This window comes from Macrotis lagotis, chromosome 4 (genome assembly GCF_037893015.1).
Source record: "Macrotis lagotis isolate mMagLag1 chromosome 4, bilby.v1.9.chrom.fasta, whole genome shotgun sequence".
Taxonomy (NCBI): domain Eukaryota; kingdom Metazoa; phylum Chordata; class Mammalia; order Peramelemorphia; family Peramelidae; genus Macrotis; species Macrotis lagotis.
Window position 1 is genome coordinate 165,063,164 of NC_133661.1, and position 26,441 is coordinate 165,089,604.

The 26,441-nt window shown below is 36.1% G+C and overlaps 1 protein-coding gene across 2 annotated transcripts in view; it reads left to right on the plus strand.

The window, feature by feature from the left end:
* Positions 1 to 26,441, plus strand: part of ALDH1A2 (aldehyde dehydrogenase 1 family member A2) — a 106,109-nt gene that overhangs the window by 16,605 nt on the left and 63,063 nt on the right. For both annotated transcript variants that reach the window (XM_074234577.1, XM_074234578.1), the window contains exons 2-4: positions 18,593 to 18,697; positions 19,214 to 19,354; positions 22,929 to 23,058. In XM_074234577.1, coding sequence (XP_074090678.1) covers positions 18,593 to 18,697; positions 19,214 to 19,354; positions 22,929 to 23,058 — 376 coding nt within the window. The remainder of the gene's footprint in view (positions 1 to 18,592; positions 18,698 to 19,213; positions 19,355 to 22,928; positions 23,059 to 26,441) is intronic.

Consider the following 26,441-nt stretch of genomic DNA (forward strand, 5'->3'; position numbering starts at 1 on the left):
ATTTATAACACTATTTGTGCCAGGCATTGGTTGAGCTTAGTGTGGAAGAAATAAAAGCAAAGGCATAGTCCCTCTGACTACAGGGAACTGACTTACATTCTACCAGAGGACACAATATGTAACTAGGTACCTACAAAAAACATAAAGGGTAGGACAGTCAAGCAATGCATTTCTAATTCTTCATATAAGTCCATCATCTTTCTTATGACTCATGTTATTCCAGGACTTTTATAATTGTTTCTTCCTTTTTTTTCCCTGTCTTTAGGATAAAGGAAGGTGGAAGAGAAAAATTTATACATGATTATTGAAAACAAATAATTTTAAAAAGAGTAGATGGAAGGGAATCGGAGAGGGGAAGGTTTTAGCAGTTAAGGGACAGAAGTCTTGTAGAAGGTAGGATTTGAGTTCTTTACTGAAGTCATGGAAATTAAGAGATGGATGGAGAGATGTAGGGAGCAGAGAATTCTAGGCATGAGGGTCAGTGAGTACAAAGGTCCAGGTAGAAGATGGAGTGAGTGTAGCTAGATTCTTGAGTGCACAGAGGGAAACAGGACTAAAATTAGGGCAAGAACTTCAATTTCTTCTTTGTGCAACACATGTGCTAAGTACTGGAGATAAAGAAACAAAAATGAAATAATCACTACCCTCAGGGACTACTGGCAGAAGCAACATATTCACATGTAAATACATACTAAATATATATATTTGTATCTCTGTATATTTCTATACAAATATATTTATGTGTATCTATAGCTATCTATCTATATTCTTTCTTTTGAAAGAAAATAGTCCATGCCCACAGGGACCATTGGAAAGAAACAACATATTCACAGATAAATACCTACTAAATATATATTTGTATATATATATATATATATATATATGTATATATGTATATAGATAGATACATGCCATATCTATCTGTCTATCTAGCTATTCTTTCCTTTGAAAGATTATAGAGAAAAAAATTCCAAAAATAAATTTTCAGAAAAGCAGTGAAGGCATTTGACTTCAAAAGTATTTGAGCATAAATTCTATAATACCAGCTGTGTGAAAGTGGTAAATTGGGCCTCTTTGTTACCTTACTATTTCATATTTTTCAAGGAAGAAAAGAAATACACAACACTTATGTATTATATAAGTAATATTTCATAACTGTTTAATACCCATGAAAAAAATTGTAGTGAGAAATAATGAGAAAGAAGTTAAGACTGTATCTGAAAAGCCTCCATCTTTTCTTACTTGACAAAGACCCCTAAAATGACTGAGGCAGCCCCAAAGAAGTCTTAGCCTTAAGATCAAGGGGATTCTTGGAGGACTGAGCAAATTTAGAATAAATTTAGGAGAATAGGTAAACTCAAGGATAGTTCTGAAGTATATAAATCTTGGCTTTGTGCATAGATAGTCCAGGTTTCCAATGTATTTTATCTAACTTCTATTGAGTAAGCATGCTTCAAGATATGTAACCTGGGATAGTGGATAGATAGCTAGAAAAAAAAACTTATTTCAAACTTTACCAAAGGATGTCTTTGCCTAGGTAAGTTACTCTCCAGTGCTCTAGGCTGGGCAATAAATCCCATAGGAGATGCCAATCTACATTACAGAGGGAGTTTCCTCATCCTAATGTTCCCTATTTCAATGAAATCACAGGTCCAGTTCCTGTTCTAACTATATGACTCAAGACTAGACTGTCTAGCTCAAGTCTCTAAGGACCAGGATCAAATTCTTCCCCACTGTTCAGCCAAGTTCTCTCTGATCCAGGACTACATGGTCTGACCAAATCAGACTAGGGAGAGAGACAGATGGGTGGAAAATTGGCTAATGGTCATTGGTGTCTTTAGTACTGTGTCACTCTGAGAAACCTTGGGCTTCAGTGGATATGTTCCAGAGGTAGAGAGATCTTGTAATACCTTAGGGTTATTTCCTTGTGGAATCTGTATAGAAAAGCTGTTTTCTAAAAGCAACAACCAAACAACAGCAACAAAAATCAGAATGCTACTTTTTTCTCTGTTAAAGGCAGAGGTTTTAAAAAATGTTAAAATTGAAACAACACTTCAAATCAACTTTTACTGCAAATATCTCAGATTTGAATTTCAAGACTTTTTGTTTGTTTTTCTTGAGAAATTATATTACATGTTTAAATTTCTTTTTGCAGTTTTAGATTCAAATTCTGAGGATTTAGAGTTTTGGATGTTATGTAAGATGTTTAGATATCCTTGGACATTTTGTTAACTTTGTGATTTGAAAGCCAGTTCATTTGCCATCTCATAGAGGAAGGTTTTGTCCTGTTTGTCAATTGTAGTAGCCTAGGATGAAGTGGAATTTGGGCCACACAGCACTGGACTGGGGAGTTTTAAAATGTTAACTGATTAAAATTTTATTTAAAAATTCTTCACAAAGGCAATAGAATTATGATTTCTACTATAACTAAAGTTATGGCTATGTATACAAAAAAGTTTCAACATAATGTTTAAGCAAACAAACACATTTGACACATATTTTGTGTATCTTTTGTCTCAGTTCTTCATTTCATTTTAAGGTAGATTTTAAGGGAATCTCTATTTTTTGCATCACTTAGATTTCCTCCTATATCTTTCCTTTTCCCCAGACTTAAAATATTCTTTAAAAGAAAGAGGAAAAGGAGAAAAAATTCTTCAAAACATCAGTACACTAAAAAAAATCTGACAATGTTTCATTTTCTGGAAAGGAGTGAGGGGTATATCTTTTCATTTCTCTTATTTTTCCTTATGATTTTGCACCATTCATTTTACATTTCTGCATGTGGGATCATTGTGTGAACAGAAATTTATTGACATTGAGGTAGTCATTGTACATATTGTTTTCTGGGCCCTAGTTATTATTTTTTAAGATTTTTTTTTAGGTTTTTGCAAAGCAAATGGGGTTAAGTGGCTTGCCCAAGACCACACAGCTAGGTATTTATTAAGTGTCTGAGGCTGGATTTGAACTCAGATACTCCTGACTCCAGGGCCAGTGCTTTATCCAGTAAGCCACCTAGCCACTCCAGACCTGGTTATTTCACTTAATACTAATTCATATAAATCTTCCCATGTTTCTCTATATTCATCATGTTCATCATTTCTTATGTTACAGTAATATATGCATCACCTTTTGCTTAGCTATTTCCCAATCAATGGACCTCTACTTTGTGCCCTGTTTTTTGTTCCCACCAAAAGTGCTACTATAGATACTTTGGTGATTATGGAATCCAAGGAAGGTTTTTTTTTTTGGTCAATGATTTTCTTAGTGTTTGGCAGCAGAATCTCTGGATTAAATGGTTCTCTCATTTTCATTCACTCAGTCAAGTATTTAATAAGTGTCATGGAAGCCACTGGGCTGGGTATTAGGGGTACCCAGAAACACAGTCCTTGGATACTTAGAGGTTTTATAGATGTAAATGAAACCAAGAGTTCTTTGAAAGTAAATACTATACTTTTAAAGGAATCTTTACCAATTCCTAGCATGGGACTTTCTCCACGGGAGAAATTTTATAAATATTTGTTGAATTGAATTTCATGAAACATATTAAGAGATAATTTTTATTACCTTTTATAAAAGCTCATTATCATTAGGATAATATTATAATTAATATGAGAATAATAGCATTTTGAGTTCAATTAGAGCCTTAGAGTTCAACTAGTACCTTTCATTTTACAGATGAGAAAATTGAAATCTAGGAAGGGTAATAAGTGACTGAGGTTTTCCTAACTTAAAACTTTCTCCATCTACTATACCATGAATTACAAGTTTCTGAGTGAGTAATAAGTGCTGTATCACCCTCAGGAGCATCATAAAATCCTTTTGTTGTTGTTCTGTTTGGATTGTGAAGGGCATTCCTCTTTAGAGGGAAGATGCATGAAGCCATTTGATCAATCCTGCTTAGTATAGCTTATGACCTATGGTTCATGGACATATTTGATAATTCTCTTCCATTTTTTTATTTAAAAATAATTAATTTTCAATACAGTTAAAATCACATTGGCAGCTGGTTTGCCATCTGATCATTTTCTAAGGATCACAAGGCAATTTGGGGGCAAACTTGACAGAATTCAACTTTTTTTTAACTTTATATTATTGAAATAAAATTTGGCAAATTCATGTCAAATATTCAGTAAAGATAGAAAATCATCAATAACTGACTTTTATTAATAAAAAAATCTCATGGTCCTTACTTTTGTCTTGGTGAAAGTGATCCAGATATTATCTTCTCATGCTGACAGGCTTTTATGAAATTCAAAGTTTACATATACTACTTGGTTCAATTTTGATTGGTCTTTGAAGTAAGCCCACTTTAGTCATTCTTCAAAATATCTTTCTTAAACCACTATGTATTAAAACTATCCACTTTGCATTCCTGGCCTTTCTCTGCAGAGTCCAGTCTTCTTCCATCAAGGCTTGGAAATCATGGAGCCAGAGTGGGAAGGGCCCTCAGAGGCTATTTGGTTTAACCTCTCGTTTTACAGAGAAGGAAGCTGAGACCCAGAAAGTTTCTATGACTTGCTGAAGGACACCCAGCTAGGAAGTAACCAAAATGGGAACTGGCAAACTAACTCCCTCATTCTCATTAAGTTAGCATAATCATTAGGGCTCTTGAGAACATTCCAGAGGAAAGGAAATTAAGTTCCTGAGATAGGAAAGGATATGACATTTCCTGAGCAGGCCCAGGTGCCCAGAATCTGGGACATTATGAAATATTTACAAAAGGAAATTACACTGCCAGATTTTTCAGATGCCTCTGTAGAGTGTCCCCAGCAAAGTGCCATTACATGTTTCTTCATTCTTTTAGTCAGGAGAAGATGCTCAGAGCCAAACAGCTGTGGCTGCTTCATAAAAAAGACTTTGGCACTTGATGCCCTTCCTTTTCCTTCCTCCCTCCTTTCCTTCTTTTTCATCCCAAGACTTTAAAGTCAAAGTGACAAATGATAAAGGGATCACTTTGATAGAATGAAACTGTAACCAGCTACTAAATCAACTGTTTAGAAATTACCATCCATTTCTCCCTTCACCCAGAACCTGTGTTCCTGGGGGGGAAACCATTATGATTTGGATAGGTTTTAAAATCCTCTTCCTGGATTAGAAATATATTTCTGGTGTCACAAGAGCAAAAATCTATTCTTTATTAAGTTCTAGGGAAAATAATTCCATCTCTAAGGATTGCAACAGCCTGGCTGCTGTCTGTCTTCTGGCAGGATTCTTGCTTCTGCACCTGGGGAGGTTGCAAAAATGTCCAAGGGATCCCATCACTAAGCAATATCACATTAGGAATGTAAATCACCACTGTTTCACTAACACATCATGGCTTCAAGAAAGGAAATGAAAAGTTACATTGTTGTCACCTGCATTGATTGTTCTACAGAAATAAAATGACTAGCCAAATTCCTCCTGCTGCATAGCTTGGTAGGGATAGGGGAGGCAATGAGAACTAGATTCACTGAGCATTAGTCATGTTTTCTGGAGAACTCCCTTTCCCCCAAGTTAAGACTAATCTCCTGGTCCAGCTTCACTATCTGGGTAGAGAATAGCAAGGAGTCTAAATATGGAAAGAGCTTGGACTGAAAAACCAGGAGGACATGAATTCTAGCCGTAGTTTTCCTACTAACTAGCTATGTAAGCAGAGACCAGTCTCAGGACTATAGTTATCTGTAAAGATAGACTACAGACCTCCTCCAGGGTAACTTCCAATTCTTTGTGAAGCCAAAACAACCCTCTTTCTATTTGGATCAAGCAAAAAAGATATTCATTCAATAATGGATTTTAAAATACTGCTCTAATAGTTCTTGGCTGTTAAATTTGGTCCTGGCTCAGAACATGCTGCCACAACAGGAAACTAAAAACAGTTGTTAGGGGTGTTTGTGTGTGTGTGTGTGTGTGTGTGTGTGTGTGTGTGTGTGTTTGTGTGTGTTTGTGTGTTTGTGTGTTTGCGTCTGTTTGTGTGTATAAAGGTCAGGGAGATGGCCAGCTGTATCTGGTAGGACCAGAATATAGATTATAAAATGTTTGTGGTTGGAGTCACCACTGTCCCACCTGATTTTTCTTCACTGAAAGAAATTGTACATATTGAGTTAGCTCTTTCTATGCAATTCCAAAAAGATTTTTGAGTATCTAATAAGAGCAAGACACACTGGGGACACACAGACCAAAATGAAAGAGTTCTACTTACTCCAAAGGCATGTGTATTCTACTGTGGTGAGTGGTGAAATGTGAGGTATCCATAGGATGACCAAATGGATAGAGTGCTGACCTTAAAGATGGGAAAATGTGAGTTCAAGTCCCATCCCTTACATTTACTATCTGGGTAATCTTGCATAAGATATTTAAGCTTTGAGTGCTTAATTAAAAATAATTAATTTTCAATACAGTTAAAATCACATTGGCAGCTGGTTTGCCATCTGATCATTTTCTAAGGATCACAAGGCAATTTGGGGGCAAACTTGACAGAATTCAACTTTTTTTTTAACATAGTCTCTGTTCTTCATGTAAATCCTTTAAAAGATTTCCCACTTTAAAAATACTTTATATTATTGAATATTATATTATTGAAATAAAATTATTACAACTTCTGAGATCAGAAGTTGTAGAAAATATTCTGACCTACACTGCTTAAAAAAAAAAGTTTACTCCCTGGAAATTTGTAGCGATTTGTTTAAATAAATATATGGGAAAGGGCTACAAAGTCAGCTTCTTTTGTGGTAGCCCCATGTGGCCCATTGACCTCCCTGGCTTGATAATCATTGGTTGAATCCTTACTTTCCTACAGATAGACTTGTTGGTTTACTTGTGAATATATATTCCCCCCAATAAAGCTCTTTAGGGTAGAAAGGACTATTTCATTTTTATCAGTGGTTTTCCAGTGACTTATACTAAGTAATTTCAAAGGTGAGGGAACGCTAATGACTGTGTAATCAGGAAAGACTTCATGTTGAAGGTGGTACCCAAGTTATGGTTTGAAAGAGCAGAGATGAAGAGAGAGTACATTTATAAACTTGTAGAATAAAGGCCCAGAGGTGACAGCTCAAAACTTTTTGTTTGGGTAATAGCTATCAGGTAGTTTTAACTGGAATGGTAAACACATAAAGATAAATACTGGGTAAAAATGTCTAGTGGCTTTGAGTGTGAAACACTTGAAAAGAGACAAGTCACTTTTGAATTCAGAATATATTCTATGGCTAAAAGAACACTCTCTTAAATTAATAAACATGATTCCCACAACCTCAAAGTATTCCTATTATGTTAACATCAGTTTATCAAGTAGCCATTGATGGTAGGATGCAGTTTTCTCAATCTTTAGAACAAAATATGGTTTTCAGGGGGATGTTCCTACCCAAAAGACCAATTTCTTTATATCAATTCTTCAAAATTATATAAAGTTAAAGGATTATTGGTAGACAGGTAAAGGAAATATAGTTCTAGTTTCTTTCATGAGTTCATAGATCATTGAAGTGAAGCTCATTGAATTGAGTCAAATTAATATTTTTCTTAAGCAATTGAGGCAGCTCAGAGATGCAATGGATAGAGTACTAGGTCTGGAGTCAGGAAGACCCAAGTTCAAATTTGTCCTCAGACACTTGCTTGCTGTGTCATTTAATCTGTTTATCTCAGTTTCTTCATGTGTAAAATGAGTTGGCAAAGAAAATGAGCTGGAGAAGGAAACAGCAAATCACTCCAATATCTTTGCTAAGGAAACCCCAAATGGGGATGATGAAGAGACAGAAATAGACAACAATACATCTTAAACAACTGTGTATAAGCTATCTAGCCCTGCTTCTAAGGAGTTTTCGATCCAGTGTGGAAATAAGCAAATAAACAGACAATCTGAAATAAAGTATGCTGAGTACCAAATAGTAATAACTCACATTTGTATTTAAGGTTTGCACAGTGCTTTACAATTATTATCTCATTTTATCCTTATAACAACATTTGGAGGTAGACATTATTCTCACTATTTTATTTTTATTAGTTATTTTTTTAGACATTAGTCAATTTACTTTATTTTTATTAGATGGGATAACCAAATTACAACATGAAAAATAAAAAGGTGAATTGATAATGGTCAAAAGAGAAAATAAAAGAATCTATTAGAAACTATAGTAACTAGTTATAAAACCAACAAAACTGAAAATAAATCAATTGGATAAATATTTTTCAAAAAAACAGATTTTAGATACCATATTCTTAAACTAAAATATTAACTGCAGGGAGGGGAAAGATAGAAAACTTTGCAGCAAAAATTTCTGATATCCAAGATAGTCATAATTGTGTTATCACCATTTTAGAGATGAACAAACTTGCCCAGGATCTCCCAGCTAGTAAGGATCTGAGGCTGGATTTTGAACTCAATTCTTTCTGACTACAAGTTCAATGCTCTCTCCATTCCAACTAGTTGCCATTTATGAGAGATAAGAAGTGGTCCTAGAGTAAAGAGGTCCTTTCTATTTGTGTGTGTGTGTGTAGCTAATTTTCAATCTAAAACATTCAAGAATGTTTTTGGAAGAAACTGACAGTGTTCAAAGCCTTTTTAGACCAATGAAATAATGTGTCTATAACAGATGTTGGACAAGAGATCAGAGGAATAGAGTTTGAGGAGATCTCAGAAGTCATTCAATAATAACCATTGATTTTAAAGATGAAGAAACTGAGGACCAGAGAGGAGAGTGATTTCTCTAAAGTCACATAAGGAATAAGCATTAGAGGCAAAATGTCTTCTGAGATCTAATAAATAGAGTCAGAGATATTTCTACTGTGATCAGTTTCAGTCTTGTTTTGGAGGAAGCTTATTTACTTTAGTTTTAATTATTTTTAAAAAAGGCATGATTCTTCTCTCAGGGAAGAGAAAGTAAACCTGGATATTGTGTTTTTCAATCATGATTGACTTTCTGTGACCCCATTTTGGGACTGGAGTAGTTTGCTTTTTTCCTTTTCCAGTTCATTTTATAGATTTGGAAACTGAGGCAAACAGGGTGAATTCACCAGGGCCACGCAGCTAGTAAATGTCTGAGGTGGATTTGAACTCAGTCTTTCTGGCTCCAGGTCAGGAACTCTATCCACTGAGTCACCTAGCTGCCCCATTAAAATGATAACTTTTTTTGATACAGACATAGGCATACTTTTGCATTGATCATTACATGAATGTAATCTCCTCAAAATCTTGGAGATTCAAATATCTTCAATTTCTGATAGATTTGAAATGCCACATTCTCCTAAGTGGTAAGGAAATAGTGGAATATTCAAAACTAGTGTAGGCAGATAGCTGCATGAAGGACTATGTATATGTATATATGTCATTATAGAATTTTTCTCTTTCTTTGATGATGGACTCAGTTTCTGATATTTGCTTAAAACTCTACATCTTCCAAAACCATTAATATTGCTCCCCCACCACATTTGCTCCAATAGATTAATCCTATAGCAATCAGACCAAGAGTAATACTGTCATAGCAGTTTGACCAACTGCAAAACCCATAGCTTCAAGTTGGCATAGTCTGTGCAAAGTGGAGAGAAAAACAATTTTGGAAATAGATCACTTGAATGCTTAGGTATCCATACTTCAATGGATCTGTGACCTCATCCTCTTCAATGGATCTGTGACCTCATCCATGTGGCATTTGCTTTAGAGGTGGTGTAGATCATGTCCTATATACACCTTACCTTGCCTATTTCTTGTCTGTGTCCTTGAATCCTCCATAAGAGATTTAAAGACTTCTTTTAAGTTATGGGGAGCTCTTAACCATTTCTGTGGCAGTCTGGTAGTCTATTGATGCCTTTTCAGAATAATTTTTTACATGCATAAAATAAATTAGATGGATTACAAAGAAAGACTATTACAATGAAGTAGTCTTAATGAAATAAAAAAATAACCAAGTTGGGGCAGGTAGATGGTGCAGTGGATAGAGCACTGACTCTGGAATCAGGAATTCAAATATGACCTCAGTCACTTAATACTTAGCTGTATGACCTTGGGCAATTCACTTAACTGCATTGTCTTGTAAAAACAAAAACAAAACAACCAAGTTTTCTTTTGTAGGTAGTAATGCAGTATTCAGTGTGTTGGTTTATTTTCTGATCAGCTCCATTCATAATTCTTACTTGTAAATTATCAATGGTATTATGTTATGGTTTAATTATATTTAATATATATTTCCCATCATCCTTTAGGTCATACATAATTTTGATTCTTTATAAATTAAAATATTCCATAATTTGTAGCTTAGAGAACATCAATAGGAAATTTTTGATGTCAAATAGATGTTAGAATCATATGACATCCCTTAGTATATGTAACTACAGACATGTGACAACAGTGACAACTTTTGATCATTAATATTAAGCAAGGTATAAATTTTTTTGCGTGTTTCATGTTGAAGAAACCAATAATGTCATGTGACTTTTCTTTAGGTTTTTGCAAGGCATTGGGTTAAGTGATTTATCCAAGGTCACACAGCTAGGCAATTATTAAGTGTCTGAGGCCAGATTTAACTCAGGTCCTCCTGACTCCAGGGCTGGTGCTCTATCCACTGAGCCACCTAGCTGCCCCCAAACCAATGACATCATGAGGGTGATGTTGAGCTGTACTCCTCCAGTCATCAGAGTCCAGTGACAAGCACTGACTATGGTTTTCCAGGTTATGGAGGTTATGGGGGTTATTTTGAGCACATTCAAGTATTAGACGCATTTCCCTATAGATAGTGAGGTCCTGTTGGTGCTGTTTGCAGATGACATGATGACTGTATCAACCTTTAGAACAGTATAGCAATTTCTCAATGATATCCATGGTCACTTAAAAGAAAGAATTCTATCAATTCAGAAAAATACAGATGGATTCAGGATCCCTTTTGTGAAAACTAACATTAAGTTGGATCAGTGGCCAGTTCATCCACATCCATCTAGGACAAGTACAGCAGATGGAAGAAAGCAGGCTGAATCTATGTAATTAAAGTTTAAAAAAATACATTATTAAATTAGCAGTCCACATGTCTCCTTTCCCTATTTTTTCTTTTTTTCATTTCCTACTTCAATTTGCCTCTGTAGATGTGAAATTCCTGGCTCAGTTCTTGGAGAGGGAGGTTTTGAAAGCTCAAGATATTTCCTTTGGGGGTCCAGGGAGTATGTGTGTGTGGGAGGAGATTTAAGCCTGGGTAGATTAGACTCTCACTCCTCTATAACTAGGTGTTATCCTCCAAGGTTTGACTTCTCCAGGCCAGGTTAATGGGCGATCTGCTGCTCTCCTCAAGCTACCTGTCATGTACTTTACAAAATGAGGGTGTGTATCACATGCTTTCCTTTAGGTTGAGAATCACAGGAATGATTTCTAGGGAGTTAAGATGTTTTGTCATTTTGAGAAAATGCTAAATGACTCCTTTTTCATTTTCTTCCATTTTTTTGGATATTATTTAGCTCCCCTCCACCCACCCATCCACCCACCCTAACAGAGCTGGTAGGTTGCTGATTTTAATACATCCTTTATATAAGACACCTTTTTCCCCCCCTTTCCTCTTTTCAGTCACAAAATGGTAGGTAACATGATTCTGTTTTAAAGAAACAGCTTCAACAACTTCTGGAAAACTCACTGGTTAATCAGTTACCTTTTATTTAAATATATACGCTTAATGCTGAATTAAGTTGTAAAACCCCAGGGCTGATTTATGGTCTCAGTCTGCCTTAATTAACATTGATTCCAGGGGAATTGTAAATGGGAATGGCCTTCACAATTGAGGTTGAACAATGAACTCTCTGGGTGTTGTCCAATTTGTAACATGATTTACATGGAAGCAAGCCCTTCCTTTCCTGGGGTTATCCCTTTTTTCATCTGGTGTTCAGGATGGGTTATATATAATCCATAGATAGGAGCATTTGCTGTCAAATAGTTTCGCTGATTTAGAGCAAGGCCACGCAGTGGTCACTATTAATAAAGGAGGAGGAAAAAAAACCTAATTTGAGGCTTTGCAGGGATTCCAGGTCCTCGTGATGCGTCATCGCTTGTCCAACCTGTGGCATTTTTACGAAGTGGCCATAAAGAAAGTCAGATTAAATGCACAGGATATATACATTTAATCAACAGCCATTGGAGTCTCTGGTGCTGGACGAGTAATAAAAACCCCTGTGAATGCAAATTTATTGCCCAAGAATCTGAGCGGTGGTGGAGAGAATGTCTGTTGAGTGGTACTACCTGACACGGGACACCAAAAAACTTTCCAAAGTGAGTTATTTAAAGTGTAAGGTTTGGCTTGTAAAGCTGCCAGCTGCTTGGTTTCAAGAGTTGAAACATTTCCAAAACATTGGATGAGGCTCTTTATATGTGCACGAGAGTAAATACTCAGGTTTTACTGCCAATTTAAATGTGCTCAGTTTACAGTAATGAGCTTGTATAGGCATTACCTTGTTTATAGAAAGTGGAACAGGAAGAAACGGACATTAACCATTACCAGTAGCAAGTTCCCCTTACCTTCTACCCCAAGATGATGCCAAGCAATGTTCTTTCGATGTAGGGGGCTCTGACCCAACCATCTGGGGGTATATGTGGCTTAAATGCCACTGCAGAGGCAGGCAGCTCCTCTGCTTTGGTTGGGCTATTCAAGGACAAGGCAGCAGATGGACCCGGATTCTGGACATTCAAAGGAAACATTGGGATCAATAGTGAGATGAGGGAAGGGGAAGAGAGGAATAGAAGGGACAATGATAGGCACTGAGTATACCAGAAACTCTGGAGAACATTTTAGCCAAGGCAGGCATTTTGGCAGTGGACCATTTACTAAATAGAATTTTTTAGACACTTTTGGGATAAGTTTCACTGCTGCAGATGCAAGCAGTAAACTCCTCTCACAGGACTTTCCTAGGACTTAAATTTGCAAAGGGACTTCAGAATTCCTCTGGATGCTTACTTAGATCAATTAGCTCTTTAGTTCCCCTGTACTTATGGAAGGCATGTCAAAGGAGGCAGAGATAGGTCTAGGCTTAAGGACACAGGGAGAGGAAGAAAGAGATTTGCGCAGATCCAAGGACCAGAACCGGTCTGGAAGAGATGCATGTCATGCTTCAGAAAAGACACCAATGCAAAAAAGAGCCTCAGGAGACAGAAACTTGGAGAACAAAAGAGAGATAAGGACAGGAGCAGAAGCAGTCAGACAAACAGAGAGGAAGATAAACAGACAATTTATAAATGGCAAAAATGTAACTTTTTAAATGCATTGATAGTAAATTCTTGGATTCTTTCTTTCTCAATTTCTTTTAAAGTAATTTGATGGGAAAGGGAACAAATAATGGTACCACTAACCCCAGACAACTTTGGGTTTTGTGAGTCCCTTGTGGTAAGCATTCTTTCCTTTTTTGATATTAAGACTGACTGCCTTTGTCAGGGAGAGAACCACATTCTTCTTTTTGTGCCCTTTCTAATTGTTTGGAGATACAACAAAATGTAGGAATTGATCACAACCAGATTATAAGAAAACTATAACTGTAGTGCAATTCCTTCCATTTTCCCATTAAATATTAGTATGAGTCCATACTCATATTTCAAATTCTTCTTGCTGTTCTTCTGTCTTTATTGCTTCCTCCCCCCCCCTTCCCTTTTTTGTCTTTCACTCATTCTCTAGTTTGGTGGTGCTTACATCATGTTAGAGACTAATGCCATTTAGTAGGGGGGTGAAAATTTTAACTGCCTATATAAGTTGTATGGACAAACAACCAATTGCCTGAATTTTTCACTTTTCAATATTTGTATGGATGCATAATAATTCTCATTTTTCCCTCTTACTTCCTCCACTTTCTTTCTGTCCCTGTACCCCAATTTTGAGATCATTGTCAATCTTTTTAATAGCATTTGGTCTCTTATATATGACCTATTTTTTCAGTCTCAAATCTATTTTAACATATTAAGTTTAACATATTCAGTCTCAAATCTATTTTAACATATTAATATCATTTCAGTCCTTGACATGACTTTTTGTTTCCACATTATTAATCTTTTCTAAGTTATTCCTATCTTACTTTATTTTCAGTGTCTTTTGTCCAAACTTTTTTTCTCTACCTTCAATCTGTGATTGCTCTAAAGTTCATTTTTCTTTTTAATATCTTGCCCTTTTAATTCCATTTATCTCCTCCAGGTCTTTTGATTCCTTTTATATTTTCTTCTTCTTCTACTTCACTATGTTTTGAGATTTTTCTGAAGTCTATGTTTTCATGGGATTTTACTGTAAGTTTGTGTTCTAAAGAACACCTGGTCTTCTCTCAAGACAAATCCTAAGGCAATTATCAAGATATTTGGGGGTTGGGAGAGGGGCTACAATTCCACTTCAGGTCAAGACTATTTTGTATTTTATGAAAAGAATATCTCACAATGACAGCATTTCTGCTTTATACCCCTGCCCATTCACTACCTTCCATTTGTCTGTCATAGCCTGTCATGATTGAGGAAGTTCTTGTGTTTCTATCCTTCTCAGGAAGCATGCTACTCAGTCATCATCATTCCTTCCTTCCTTCTTAACAGAAATTCTTTTCTACCTAACTGGTGACATGGAAAAAAAACTGAGCAAATATCCATAAACATCCCATGGCCAGAAGTCTTGGTTTAGGAGCTAACTATGCTATAGTTTGCTTATAACAGAGTCATGGACTTTTAGAAACCTAGGACAGAGAACCCTAATAGATCATTTGGTCTATCATTTAGTCTTTAGGCAAGAGGAAACAAATCACCCTAGACAAATAGGAGATGTCATTTTTTTTTAAGGTAAATGAGGTGGATGTGACAAAGTTCATGTTCAAATTAGGAAGTTTGGTGAAGAAATTTTACTAGACAGAAGAGAGCTGACTATTGCCAATTGCTGACTAAAGTACTACAAGCAACCTGATAAGATTATAGGGTATTGACTTTTATATGAAAGTAATTGATCCGGAGCAGGGAACTTTTAACTATTGGCTATGGGGATCAGTCTTTCTATCCTTTGGGCAAAAAGGCCAACCTTTCAACTATGTATTACCTCCCATATAGGTGTTGGCTTCTTACCTTCCCTTCTCAGAATCCATTCCTTCTTTAGGGCTTAATTCATGAACTCTTCTCTGACTCTTCCAGAAGAAAGAAATAACCAGTTTGTCCATAAGATATTGTGTAAACAAAAAAAGATAACACAAAATGTAGGGGAAAGGAAGGGAGAAGCCAGATTTTAAAATCTTAAATATTCTGACTTCTGTAGGAAAGTTTACTTTCAAAGCAGGGAGAGCATTATTAGAGTCCTTGATTGGTTCTTCATATAGCTTAGCAATATTTGAAGCATCAGAAACCAAGGAAAACAGGGTTAAGTAACTTGGCCTGGGCCACAAAGGTATTAAGTTTCTCAGGCCATTGTTGAACTCTGGGAGAAGAGTCTTCCTGAGTTTTTTATAATGTTTGCCATGTGCCATAAGCCCTTTGTAATTGTTATCTCATTTGATCCTCAGAACAACCCTGGGAGGTATTTATTAATTAATAAACATTTACTGAATTGAATTAAAAATTCAGATATATTTCATTTTCTGTGCTATTTCAAATGGCAACAAATTTGGTAGGTTAGTTCTCTGTTATGATACCAAAATTAAACAATTGTATTTTTTTAACCTGTTTCATTTAGTTTTTGAGGAAAGTCAAGTTGAGAATTCTCTTTTTCTAGACTAAGATGATCTGTTGAAATATGATAGAAAACCTTTTTTTTTTGGGGGGGGGGATACTTTTGAGATTGTTCAGACAAGCTGAGATGTTTCAAGTGTCGTGGAAATATTTGCTCACCAGCATGCCAAGAAAATTAGATGTCAGTACAGATTTGGGAAATGTTGTCTTTAAGGGAGCTAGTCAATGGCACAGCCAAAAATATCAAAATATTTTCAGAAGGCTTTAGATTGCCAGTGAATAAAATAAAGATTTGGTCTAGTATTTTCCTTGCTAAAAATCTAAGGGGGTTCTTCATGATTTAAACCTTGTGTGTTTTGCAGTCTAGACATATGATTTGATTGGTGTGGGGGAAATTTCAGTTTGGAGGATTTATCCACTGTTATAAAAAAAAGTAGCTTCAGAATTCTTCTGTAGTGTTGCCTGAGTCAGAGATGCATAGGATCACACAACCCTTGTTTGTCAGAGGCAAAATTTGAAAACAGGTCTTCTGACATCTGGCATCATTTCACATACCAAAAATGTCAGTCTGGCTCACTGGTGTCTGAAGATAGTTTTGTCTGGACAAGACCTGTTCAGAAATTCTCAGAGATTTAACCTTCTTTCCAGAGTTAAATTGATCTTTTAATCACACTGTTCTTTGAATATGATCCATCAATCAATTTTAAATGCAACTACCAGTCCTTTCACTTGATTGGAGTTGTTGTTCAATTGTTTGAGTCATGCCCATCTCTTGGAGTTTTCTTGGCAAAAATCTGGAGTCTTTGCCATTTCCTTTTCCAGTCCCAGGAACTGAGGTAAACTGGATTAAGTGACTTGCCCAGGGTCATACAACTAATAAGTGTCTGAGTCTGGATTGGAATGAATCTTCCTAGTTCCAAACTCAGTACTCTACCCATTGCTAAATATATGAAGAGTTTGACATAGCCACATTAAGTAATTCCATTAACTGTTATCTCTTTGCTCTGCTTCCCCACCCCAATTTATTATTTGCCTCCATTTTATAGATGAATAAAGCCATATTTGCTAATAATAAAATCAATGATCAAAAGGGCTAAAACATCCTTGAATTCCTTTAGCTCATCCTTTAAGATGGTTTTTCTTCTCCATTTCCTCTGAAAATTTTTCTCCATACTGAGCAGCCACAGACAATTGTATAGTCAGCGTTTTCAAATCTTTTACCATTCTGGGGTCTTCTCCCTGTATATTCTTCAGCTCATCAATGTCTGTCTAAAATATGACACTAGAAATTTATATAATACTGGAAATGCTGTTTGAATAGAGAAGAATATAGTGGAATTGTTACCTCTTTTCTTTTGCACAAGATTACTCTATTGACATATTATAAGGTCACCTAGCCTTTCTCCCCACTACTATACACCCAGGCCTTTTGTGCTTTCCCCTCTCCTCAGCAACGGGGGTGTGCTAGATCCCACTGTAATGGGCTGGTGAGAGCTGGTTGTTAAATTTTTAGTGTCAGCATTTACACCTCAGAAATCATGCTACAGATTACGGTTTGATTTATTGTTTTGTTGATTGACTAGACTTAAGAAAGTGTTAATAATGTAGATTAAATTTAAAAGAGTGTCTACATTTCCCCAACTCCCCCACCCCCTCCTAGCAAGGTTGATAAATATTTACCAGCACACTCCTGTCTTTAGCTGAACCTAGTTTTATGTGTTATTCCCCCAATTATAGCACGAGGTAGTTCCTTGAGAACTTGAAATGTCTTGGTTTTAAATTTGTATTGCCTGTTCTTAGCAGTGTTGAAAGTACTTAATACGCACTTTCTCTTTCCCTCCCTTCCTCACCGCCTCTCTCCTTCCTTCCCTCCATCTCTCCTTCCCTTCCTTCCTCACTCCCTCCCTCCTTCCATCTCTCCTTTCCTCCCTTCCTTCCTCCCAACCTTCTTCCCTCCCTCCCTCATCTCCTCCTTCATGTCTTCCTCCTCCTCCTCTTTCTTCCTTCTCCTTTCTTCTTTCTTTCTTGTCTTCTCTCTTCCTTCTCCTCTTTCCTTCCTCCTTGTTCTCCTCTTTCTCCTTTTCCTTCCTCTCTTCCTCCTTTTTCCACCTTTTCAAGTTTCTTTTGTGTTCTTCCTTAAGTATTTCTTCCATTCCTTAAAAGAACACTTCACTTTTCCCTCATAGGCTCAAGAAGAACTTTCCCCAGGGATTGTTCCTCTTCATTGTCTCTAGCAGGGCAACCAATTTACATTCTGAACATAGGTAATTTGTCATTGGAAGTCACATAAACCTAGCAGTCTTGGCAAGTAACAACTTTTGCCCTTCATATTTGCTTAAAATGAAACTCTTTTATTTCTTAATCCCCCCCCACACACACACACACACTCTAACTTTCAAGTATTTTGGTACAGGGATTCAAAGTGAACTTTCCTACCTTTCTCTCTTTCTCACCTGGCATAGGTACTACATGTTCAAATGTCTTTCACCTGTAGTTAGTATGCTCTTGCCAGCTTCCTATTGCAAACAGCTGTGCTCAACTGTTATCTGAGGGGTCTTCCAATGAAATCAAACTACATCTCACCTTTCTCTTCTCTCCTTCCAGTAACTGATCAGATATTACCATTTTGTCTTTTTCCTTGTCATGGTAGCTTCTATGAGTCCCCAAGTTTTTGGGGTTCTTCTGAAGGATTTTTATAATCCCTCCCCCTTGTCTGCTTCTTCACTATAAGCTTCTCACTATTAACTGTGTACTTACATTTAACATCTCTTCTAATTTTTGTTTTTTGTGTGGGTAGACTAAAAGGACAGGATTGCTGTACATGGTGGGTTTTCTGAATTTCTTGAGAGGCTTATTCAGATGACTTAAGAAATCCCTTCTAACTCATAGATGTTTTGGTTTTATGACTTCTGTACCACTGCACACTAAGCAACCAGCCTAATAGTTGTTTCACAAATGTTTTTTAAATATTTGTCCTATTAGATTTTCATTAACAATGAATGGCAGAACTCAGAAAGTGGGCGTGTATTTCCAGTCTACAATCCAGCCACTGGAGAGCAGTTGTGTGAAGTTCAAGAAGCAGATAAGGTAATGACTTTGCTGAAAGAATACTTCCTGTGAGATAACTACCCCTAAAAAAGAGAGGATCAATCATGTTCCCCAAAATAGTGTTTGCCAATATATATTACACTGTGGACTGATCAGCTAAAATAATCTACTACAGATAAATTCACCCTCTAAACCCTGACTTTTATCATCCCATGGGTCAGGGCTAGGGAAGAAGGGCTAGAGAGAAGAAGGGAGCTGGGTGTGAGAAGAGTCCAATATAGAAAGAGTTAGTGGTTTGAGTTTATGGAATTAAAAGTTTTGGGAATTAAATATAAGAATCAATGCCCATTTATATACTAGCAATTTATAAACACTGTTCTAGAATCTCTGGGTAATGCCTTTGCTAGCAGACAATATATTTCTTAGGAACTAGATTATTCTTTTATATTGTGGGATGTTCTATTCAGATAGATAGATATAGATATAGATATAGATACACATATACATATTATAAAGGGGAACTTCAGTGCAATTGTTTCTCTTCCTCTCTGACAGGCTGACATAGACAAAGCCGTGAGAGCTGCACGCCTGGCTTTTTCTCTTGGCTCTGTGTGGAGACGAATGGATGCTTCAGAGAGAGGACGTCTCCTGGACAAACTAGCAGACTTGGTGGAAAGAGACAGGGCAGTTCTTGCAGTAAGCAGCCTTAAAATATCCTATGCCCATTTATATTGAAATCCACTAGGGATATTTCTATTCTCACATTTCCTTGAAAGTTTTTCTGCCTTTTCAAAAATCTGATAAGGAACTAGAGGCCTGGGACAAAAGCAATGAGTGTTAGGTGATCATAGGGGAAAAGGGGTATTCCCCTGAGGTGAATGAGGCTGTGTACAATCAGGTGATGAAGGAGGGGTCAGATTACTAATTCTTTTCTCATTTAATTATAAGGTACCAAGTTCCAATTTCAGACCCTCAAGGAGGATCAAGAGAGTTTATTATCCTCTGGATCCACTTATACCCTAGATCCATGTAAAGACTATAAAAAAATTATAATCAGTGCTATATAAAAATGGAATGAACTTCCTTAAAAGGTAGTGAACCTCTCATTAATAGAGGTCATCAAGAGTTTGAATGGATACTTTCCAGATATGCTGAGATAAGACTCACAATTTGGTCAGGGATTCGATTAGATGAACTCTGAGATTCTTTCCAACTCTAAGATTTTAGAATGCTGATGCTGCCTTTGAATTGTGAAGAAAGTCATCATAATATGATATTTCAAATGATTTCCATCTTGTTCACTTTGTAAATAGACAAATTGCTGTCAGTAATATCATTTTTTCATTCCAATATGATTATCTGAAATGACCTTAAAAATGTAGAGTCAATCATAATCAACCACCTGGGGACATTTCATGGAGAGAAAATAAATTTGTGAGATCAGTTCATACTTTCTTTGATACTGACTTTCTTTTCTCATCAAAGAAAAAAAAATTCCTAAATTCCTCATTCTGCTTTCTTGACTGCTCATCAGTTCATACCAGTCTTCCCATGCTTCTCTTTGTTCTCCATAGTCATCATTTCTTACAGTACAGTGATTTTTTTTATTATAATAATAAACCACAATTTGTTTTGCTGTTCCCCAAGTATAGAGCATTGACTTTCTCTCCAGTTATTTGTAAAGCCCTAATTAATAAGAAATCTTCCAGTATATGAAACAAAGATTTCTAGCCATTACACTAAGTTCTCTTTATATATTTAAAAATAACCATTATGATTCCCACTAAGCCTTTCCCCCACCCCCTCTAGGTTAACTATTCTCAATTTCTTCAACTAGTCCTCATAGGACATGATTTTAAGTCCCTTTTCCATCTAATGTATTATCCTCTGGATCCAATTATTATCTTCTGGATCCAGTCCAGCCCTTCACTTTTCCTCAGTTTAGGGTATATTTTAAATATGGTGTGACCAAAGTGCACTTGTGGTGTACACACACACACATACACACACACACACACACACACACACACGCATTACCTTTTTCATTTTATTTTCAGTCTTTTTCAACACATATTGCTTTATGTCTTTATGTCTTACCCCCTCTTCATTTATACAGTTGATTATTTGAACCCAAGTGCATATTTTATATTTATCTGTACTAATGTTCATCTAATTGCCTCAGTCTACTGATGAAGCTTGTCAAAGGTCATTTCAGATCCCATTTTGGTATGATCAAAGACATAAAATGTAAAGTGATCTGGAGAAGGAAATGGCAAACTACTTCAGTATCTTGCCAAGAACACCCTTAAATGGGCTTATGAAGAGGAAGACATGACTGGAAAAATGACTGAACAGCAATAGGGGTGAGAGGAAAATTGTGAGGATGAATTATCTACAATAGGATATCAGAATCTCTATTTCTTTCAGGACTATTAGTTTCTCACACTCACATTATGAGTATTGCTCATTCCTCAGTACCTTCAATTCCTCTATTCCTTCAACAACCACTTTGAGATCTTCTCATTCCATAAAAGTAAGAAGTAAATCTTGAGTAGACTGGCTAACTGACATTAGGTTAATTACACATGTGATAAGTTTATAGCCAAGATTATACTTGATTACTAGATTTTTTAGTGTAGAGCTGAAATGTCATTTCCCTCCTAACTTGTATCCTTCCTTTTTTTCAAATATTTTTTCAAATGTTACCTAATTCCTTGTGGATTGTAGGATTTGGAACTAATGCAATAGAGATACAAAGTTTTTGATCAGTCTTCCGCAGAAGTAGATTTCACAACCATTGAAGTACAAGAGATTGTGATTGACTTCTCTGTCCTTGAGTTGTGGCAAGGTCCAAGATTCTACCTAAATTTGTTTTGCAAACTTAGCAATTATACAAATGAGTTTGGATGGTGTCAATAGTCAATAAAGACTTCACAAATTCTATGTAATTGCTGGCTCTCCACTTTACTATGTGGATCTTAGTTATTAGCATGCTAATTCTTGGAGTATGTTAAACCCATCCCAAGGGCTACATGAAAAAGTACTAATAAGCAGTGGGATATGGTTTCTCCTGATCCTTGTAATTCTCGTGAGCTAACACATGCAGAGCTAGGTAATATGATATATAAAATGAATACCATCTTGTCCACATTGTAAATGGATAAATTTCTGTGTCAGTAATAGCATTTTTCATTTCAATGAGAGAACATGAAGACAGAACACATTTTCTTTATATCTTGGTCAGCACTAAAATAACTTTCCCAATAATGTTTACTATAAAAATATTCTTAAGAAGAAATTGTGTGTATGTGCAGATGCATGTATTTTTGGCCTATTTGCTACCTAATCTGTCAGTCTGACATGTTTTGCCTTACATTAAGGTTGGACTTGAAATCTCATATTTCTTGTCTGAAAGTCTTTTTTTAAAAAATTCTGTCTTTTGTTGTCTGTTTAACCCAGCTTGCAACCATTTCCATTAAATAAAGGGATAATCACTTGAAATTGTTTCACAGGACTATTTTCATTCAGCAGATAAAGGATTAGAATTACTAAAAATGATTGTTAGTAATTTGATGGTGGACAGAGGGAAACTTAGGCCCCTTGGTTGTTAGTGTATGTGCTCCCCTAGAGGAAGTCTTGTTTATTTGATTTTAATAAATAAAATAGCTATAGATAATTCTGTTCACAGCAGGAGCCTTGGCAACCATAGAGAAAATTTTATATTCTTCTTTTATCCCTAAAAGTTCCATGTTCTCATGTTTTTAAATAGATTCAATTTGTTTATGGGGTCTTTGAGCCCCCATCCCCTACTAGCTATCATCATTAACAAAACAGAACCTACTTTAAATAACATTATCCTATTGATTATAGAAATGTTATGTCTGTATATCAGAATAGTAGTGATCCGGAGTCTTAAAAATTAGGTTCACACTCAAACACTTGTTAGCTTTGGTCAAAGGAATATGAACATTTTTTTTTCAGGAAAAGGAGAAAACTCATTTATGTCCATTTTTGGGGGGTGGGAAATTATGGAACTTTTCATATCTAATGTAATGTCTAATATAGAAATGTAATATCTAATAGAAAACAAATTAGAAGTTACAAAAAGATATTTGGAAGTTTGGTTTACCAGATATGATATAATTTTTTGCTGTCAGAGTCTTTATCTTGTTCTGTTTTTTACTTCCATGTGACACTGAATGATGTATATAATGTAGGAATATTGAGTTGAGGAGCCTGATTTTTCTTTCATTTCTTCCCCCCACTACAGACCATGGAATCATTAAATGGTGGCAAACCTTTCCTTCAAGCTTTTTATGTGGATTTGCAGGGTGTCATCAAAACCCTTCGATACTATGCAGGCTGGGCAGATAAAATTCATGGGATGACCATTCCTGTAGGTATGTTGAACTTAAGAATCTTAAGGATGAAAGTGATTTTATGATATTTAAAAGTACTTGCATATTCAATATGCAGCCCATATTTCTGTTCCTAAATAAAGTGACATTCACACAAAATATAAAAGTACACACCCATTTATTTAATGCATGCTGTTTCCAGGAACATTTTGAACAAGAAACTTACATAATTTCTTCATGAACACCAGCCAGGTATTTCTTTACCCATTTGGTGACTTTACATATATCATCATGCTACATTGTAGAGGGTGGAACCTGAAGACAGATATTAGGATGATTCGAATTCAAATACTTTCTCCAGTATTAGCTGTGTATAAAACTCTTAGTTGCTCTCTATCTCAATTTCATTTTTTATAAAATAGGGATAATGCGCACCTGTAATCTGAGCTTCACAGACTGATAAAGAGGTATTAATGGGAAAGTATGTGTTAAATGCTTTCCGAACTTTAATGCATTCTTAAAATGTCAATAGGAATTATTAATGCTAGCATTGATTACTTTAGGCTGAGCAGCTTGATGGTGCAGTGGTTAGAGACCAGGACTAGAATCAGGAAGACTTATCTTCATGAGCTCAAATTTGTTCTCACATATTTACTAATGTATGACCCTGGATGTTTTGTTTAATCCTATTTGTCTCAGTTTCTTCATCTGTAAAATGAGCCAAAGAAAGTTATAGTAAATGACTCTAGTATCTTTACCATGAAGACCCCAAAAGAGTCATGTAGAGTCAGACATGACTGAACAACATCAGTCTCATAATCTGAAAGTTATGAACTCAATTCTCAATTTTCTTTTAATATTTTGAGGCCACTAGGTGACATAGTGGATAGAGAACCATGCCTGAAGTCAGGAAAAACCTACCTGAGTTCAAATCCAGCCTCAAACACTTAATAACTGGGTGACCCTGAGCAAGTCACTTAAACCTGATACCTTAGTTTCTTCATCTGTAAAAAAAAACTGGAGAAGGAAATGGAAAACCACTCCAATATCTTTGCCAAGAAAATCCCAAAAGGGATCAGGAAGAGTCAAACATGGTAAAAAAAATGACCAAAGTAGCAACAAAACAGAATACCTTATTAATTGAATCCATCAGGTAGCATTTAATTTGTGTGTGTGTGTGTGTGTGTGTGTGTGTGTGTGTATGTGTGTGTGTGTGTACAGCATAGTATTAGGGATTGTGAGAATAAAGAAATGTAAGTCACAGGTCCCTGCTCTCGGGTAATTTGTAATCTGGTGAAGGAGACAAAATTAACACACATTAAACAATTAGAGAACAATAGAAGCTAATTTATAATTATGTGGCTCATACTTAGCTATAGCCAAGACCCTGGTGACACAATTCAGTATGAAGGGAGATGGGAATAGAGAAGAAGGGATGAATAAATAGACATTTCTTCAAATATTTTTAATAACTTTAGTGAATGGTAACATGCTGTGTGTTAAATTTCAGACTCTAAGCTAGCTCCTACCCTTTACAGAAATAAGATTCCTTCATGAAGCAGATTCCCAAGTGCATAAAATTTGACTTAAACAAGACCAAGTCTTGTTTCCTGATTTCATCTCTGAGGATTCCAAAGAGGTAGTAGAATTGTAGGGACTCATTTAATGAGCTGGAGTTTTTAGTTTTGTGTGGCTATATCTCATGATGGTTCTATGAGAGGATAGTGCTCTGGGGTGACAGGACTTTTGCATATATATTGTGTTGGCCTCTCCTTCATTTTGGGAAGTTCCATATGCAGGCACATGCTGTGATTCTAAACTCTGCAGGCCTTCATGGGGAACAGATCAAAGGAATAGGGACCTTCAATCCCTAGACACTCCTGGAACATCACAATGTCTTACCTTTTACAAGTGATTTACATTTAAAAATTTTTGGAACTAGAGGGAAAGTTGACCAAGAGATAGAATGTTGTAATCACTGGCTAGGTTTCTATCATGGAAGAGTTTTCCTCTTACTGCAGGAAATTCAATCTGGGAGACCCTGATTTGATCAAGTTGTGCTGGGAATCTCCAAGAAAGCTTTATCTTCTTTCTGAAATTTTAAAAAGGGAGAAATTTTGGAGGAACTAAAACGCTTTTCAATCCCATTTTATCTTCAAAAGAAACTGGCTATTTGACAAGCATGATTGTGAATTGTATCACTATGGGTTCTTTGAACCTATTATCCCTGAGAATCACAGTAAGGGAGCATAGCATATCTTTGGGAAATTCTTTCACTTGGGGAGTAGCACTGCTAATAACCTTTTGCCTTAGTCCTTCACCCCCCCAGTCCTATAACCAACAATGTAAAAATAAGATAATTTAATTTTGGAAAATTCCTTTTTTTCCCTGCTGAAATTCTGCCTAAGGGACTTGTAGAGTCAGACCAGGTTCAAAAAAAGAAATTAAGCAAATTTCAATGGTGCCAGGCCACTGGGCAGTCTAGAGAGTCTACAATTTCCAGAAGGTGATGTTGTTGGGATGCTGAGGTTAGGGACTGAGGCAGAGACAAGTCAGGGATACAGACCAATTATGTTTTCTTCACTTTTCTTTCTCTGAAATTAAATTAAATACAAGGTTTGGTGAATCTAGTTAAGTCAGTCAGACACCAAGGATGGAGGGGAGTAGGAATTTAGTCACTAACTCATTCATTCCATAAATTCATTCATTAATTTAGTATCATCCTGTTATGACTCTCCTGGATCCATCTGATTTTACATCTATTTTTCTTTTTTTTCCTTAGCAAAATTGTAGTATATTAGGAGACTACAGAAAGACAGAGGAACTGACTCATAGAACCCATTCTGAAGTATAATATTTTTTTTAGTTTTTTTTTTTTTTTTTTTGCAAGGCAAATGGGGTCAAAGTGGCTTGCCCAAGGCCACACAGCTAGGTAATTATTAAGTGTCTGAGATCAGATTTGAACCCAGGTACTCCTGACTCCAGGGCCAGTGCTTTATCTACTACTCCACCTAGCTGCTCCTAAAGTATAATCTTAATTTAGTTATTTCTGATTATGTCCTGAAAGGGTTATAGTATCAACTAAAACAAAAGGAGAGATAAACCGGTCACCATTTTGCAATGTATAAATCTTTTGAACATAAGAGATTAAAACCTGTGGATCACTCCAGAGAACCTGAGCTCACTAGGATTGCCTCCTGGACTCCCTCTGTATCCTACCTTCTTATATTCTGCTATAATGTTAACTCCTTAAGGACAAGAATGTTTCATTTTTGTGTTTATAACCAGTGCCCTTACATAGTGTCTGGAATGCAATATGTATGTTGGCTGATTGATCTCTCAGAAGACTGGTTCTGTTCTGGAGCATCTTTTCCTACCTCTCAGTCTAGACTATATAAATAAACTTTCAGAGCCAGTATCAATAT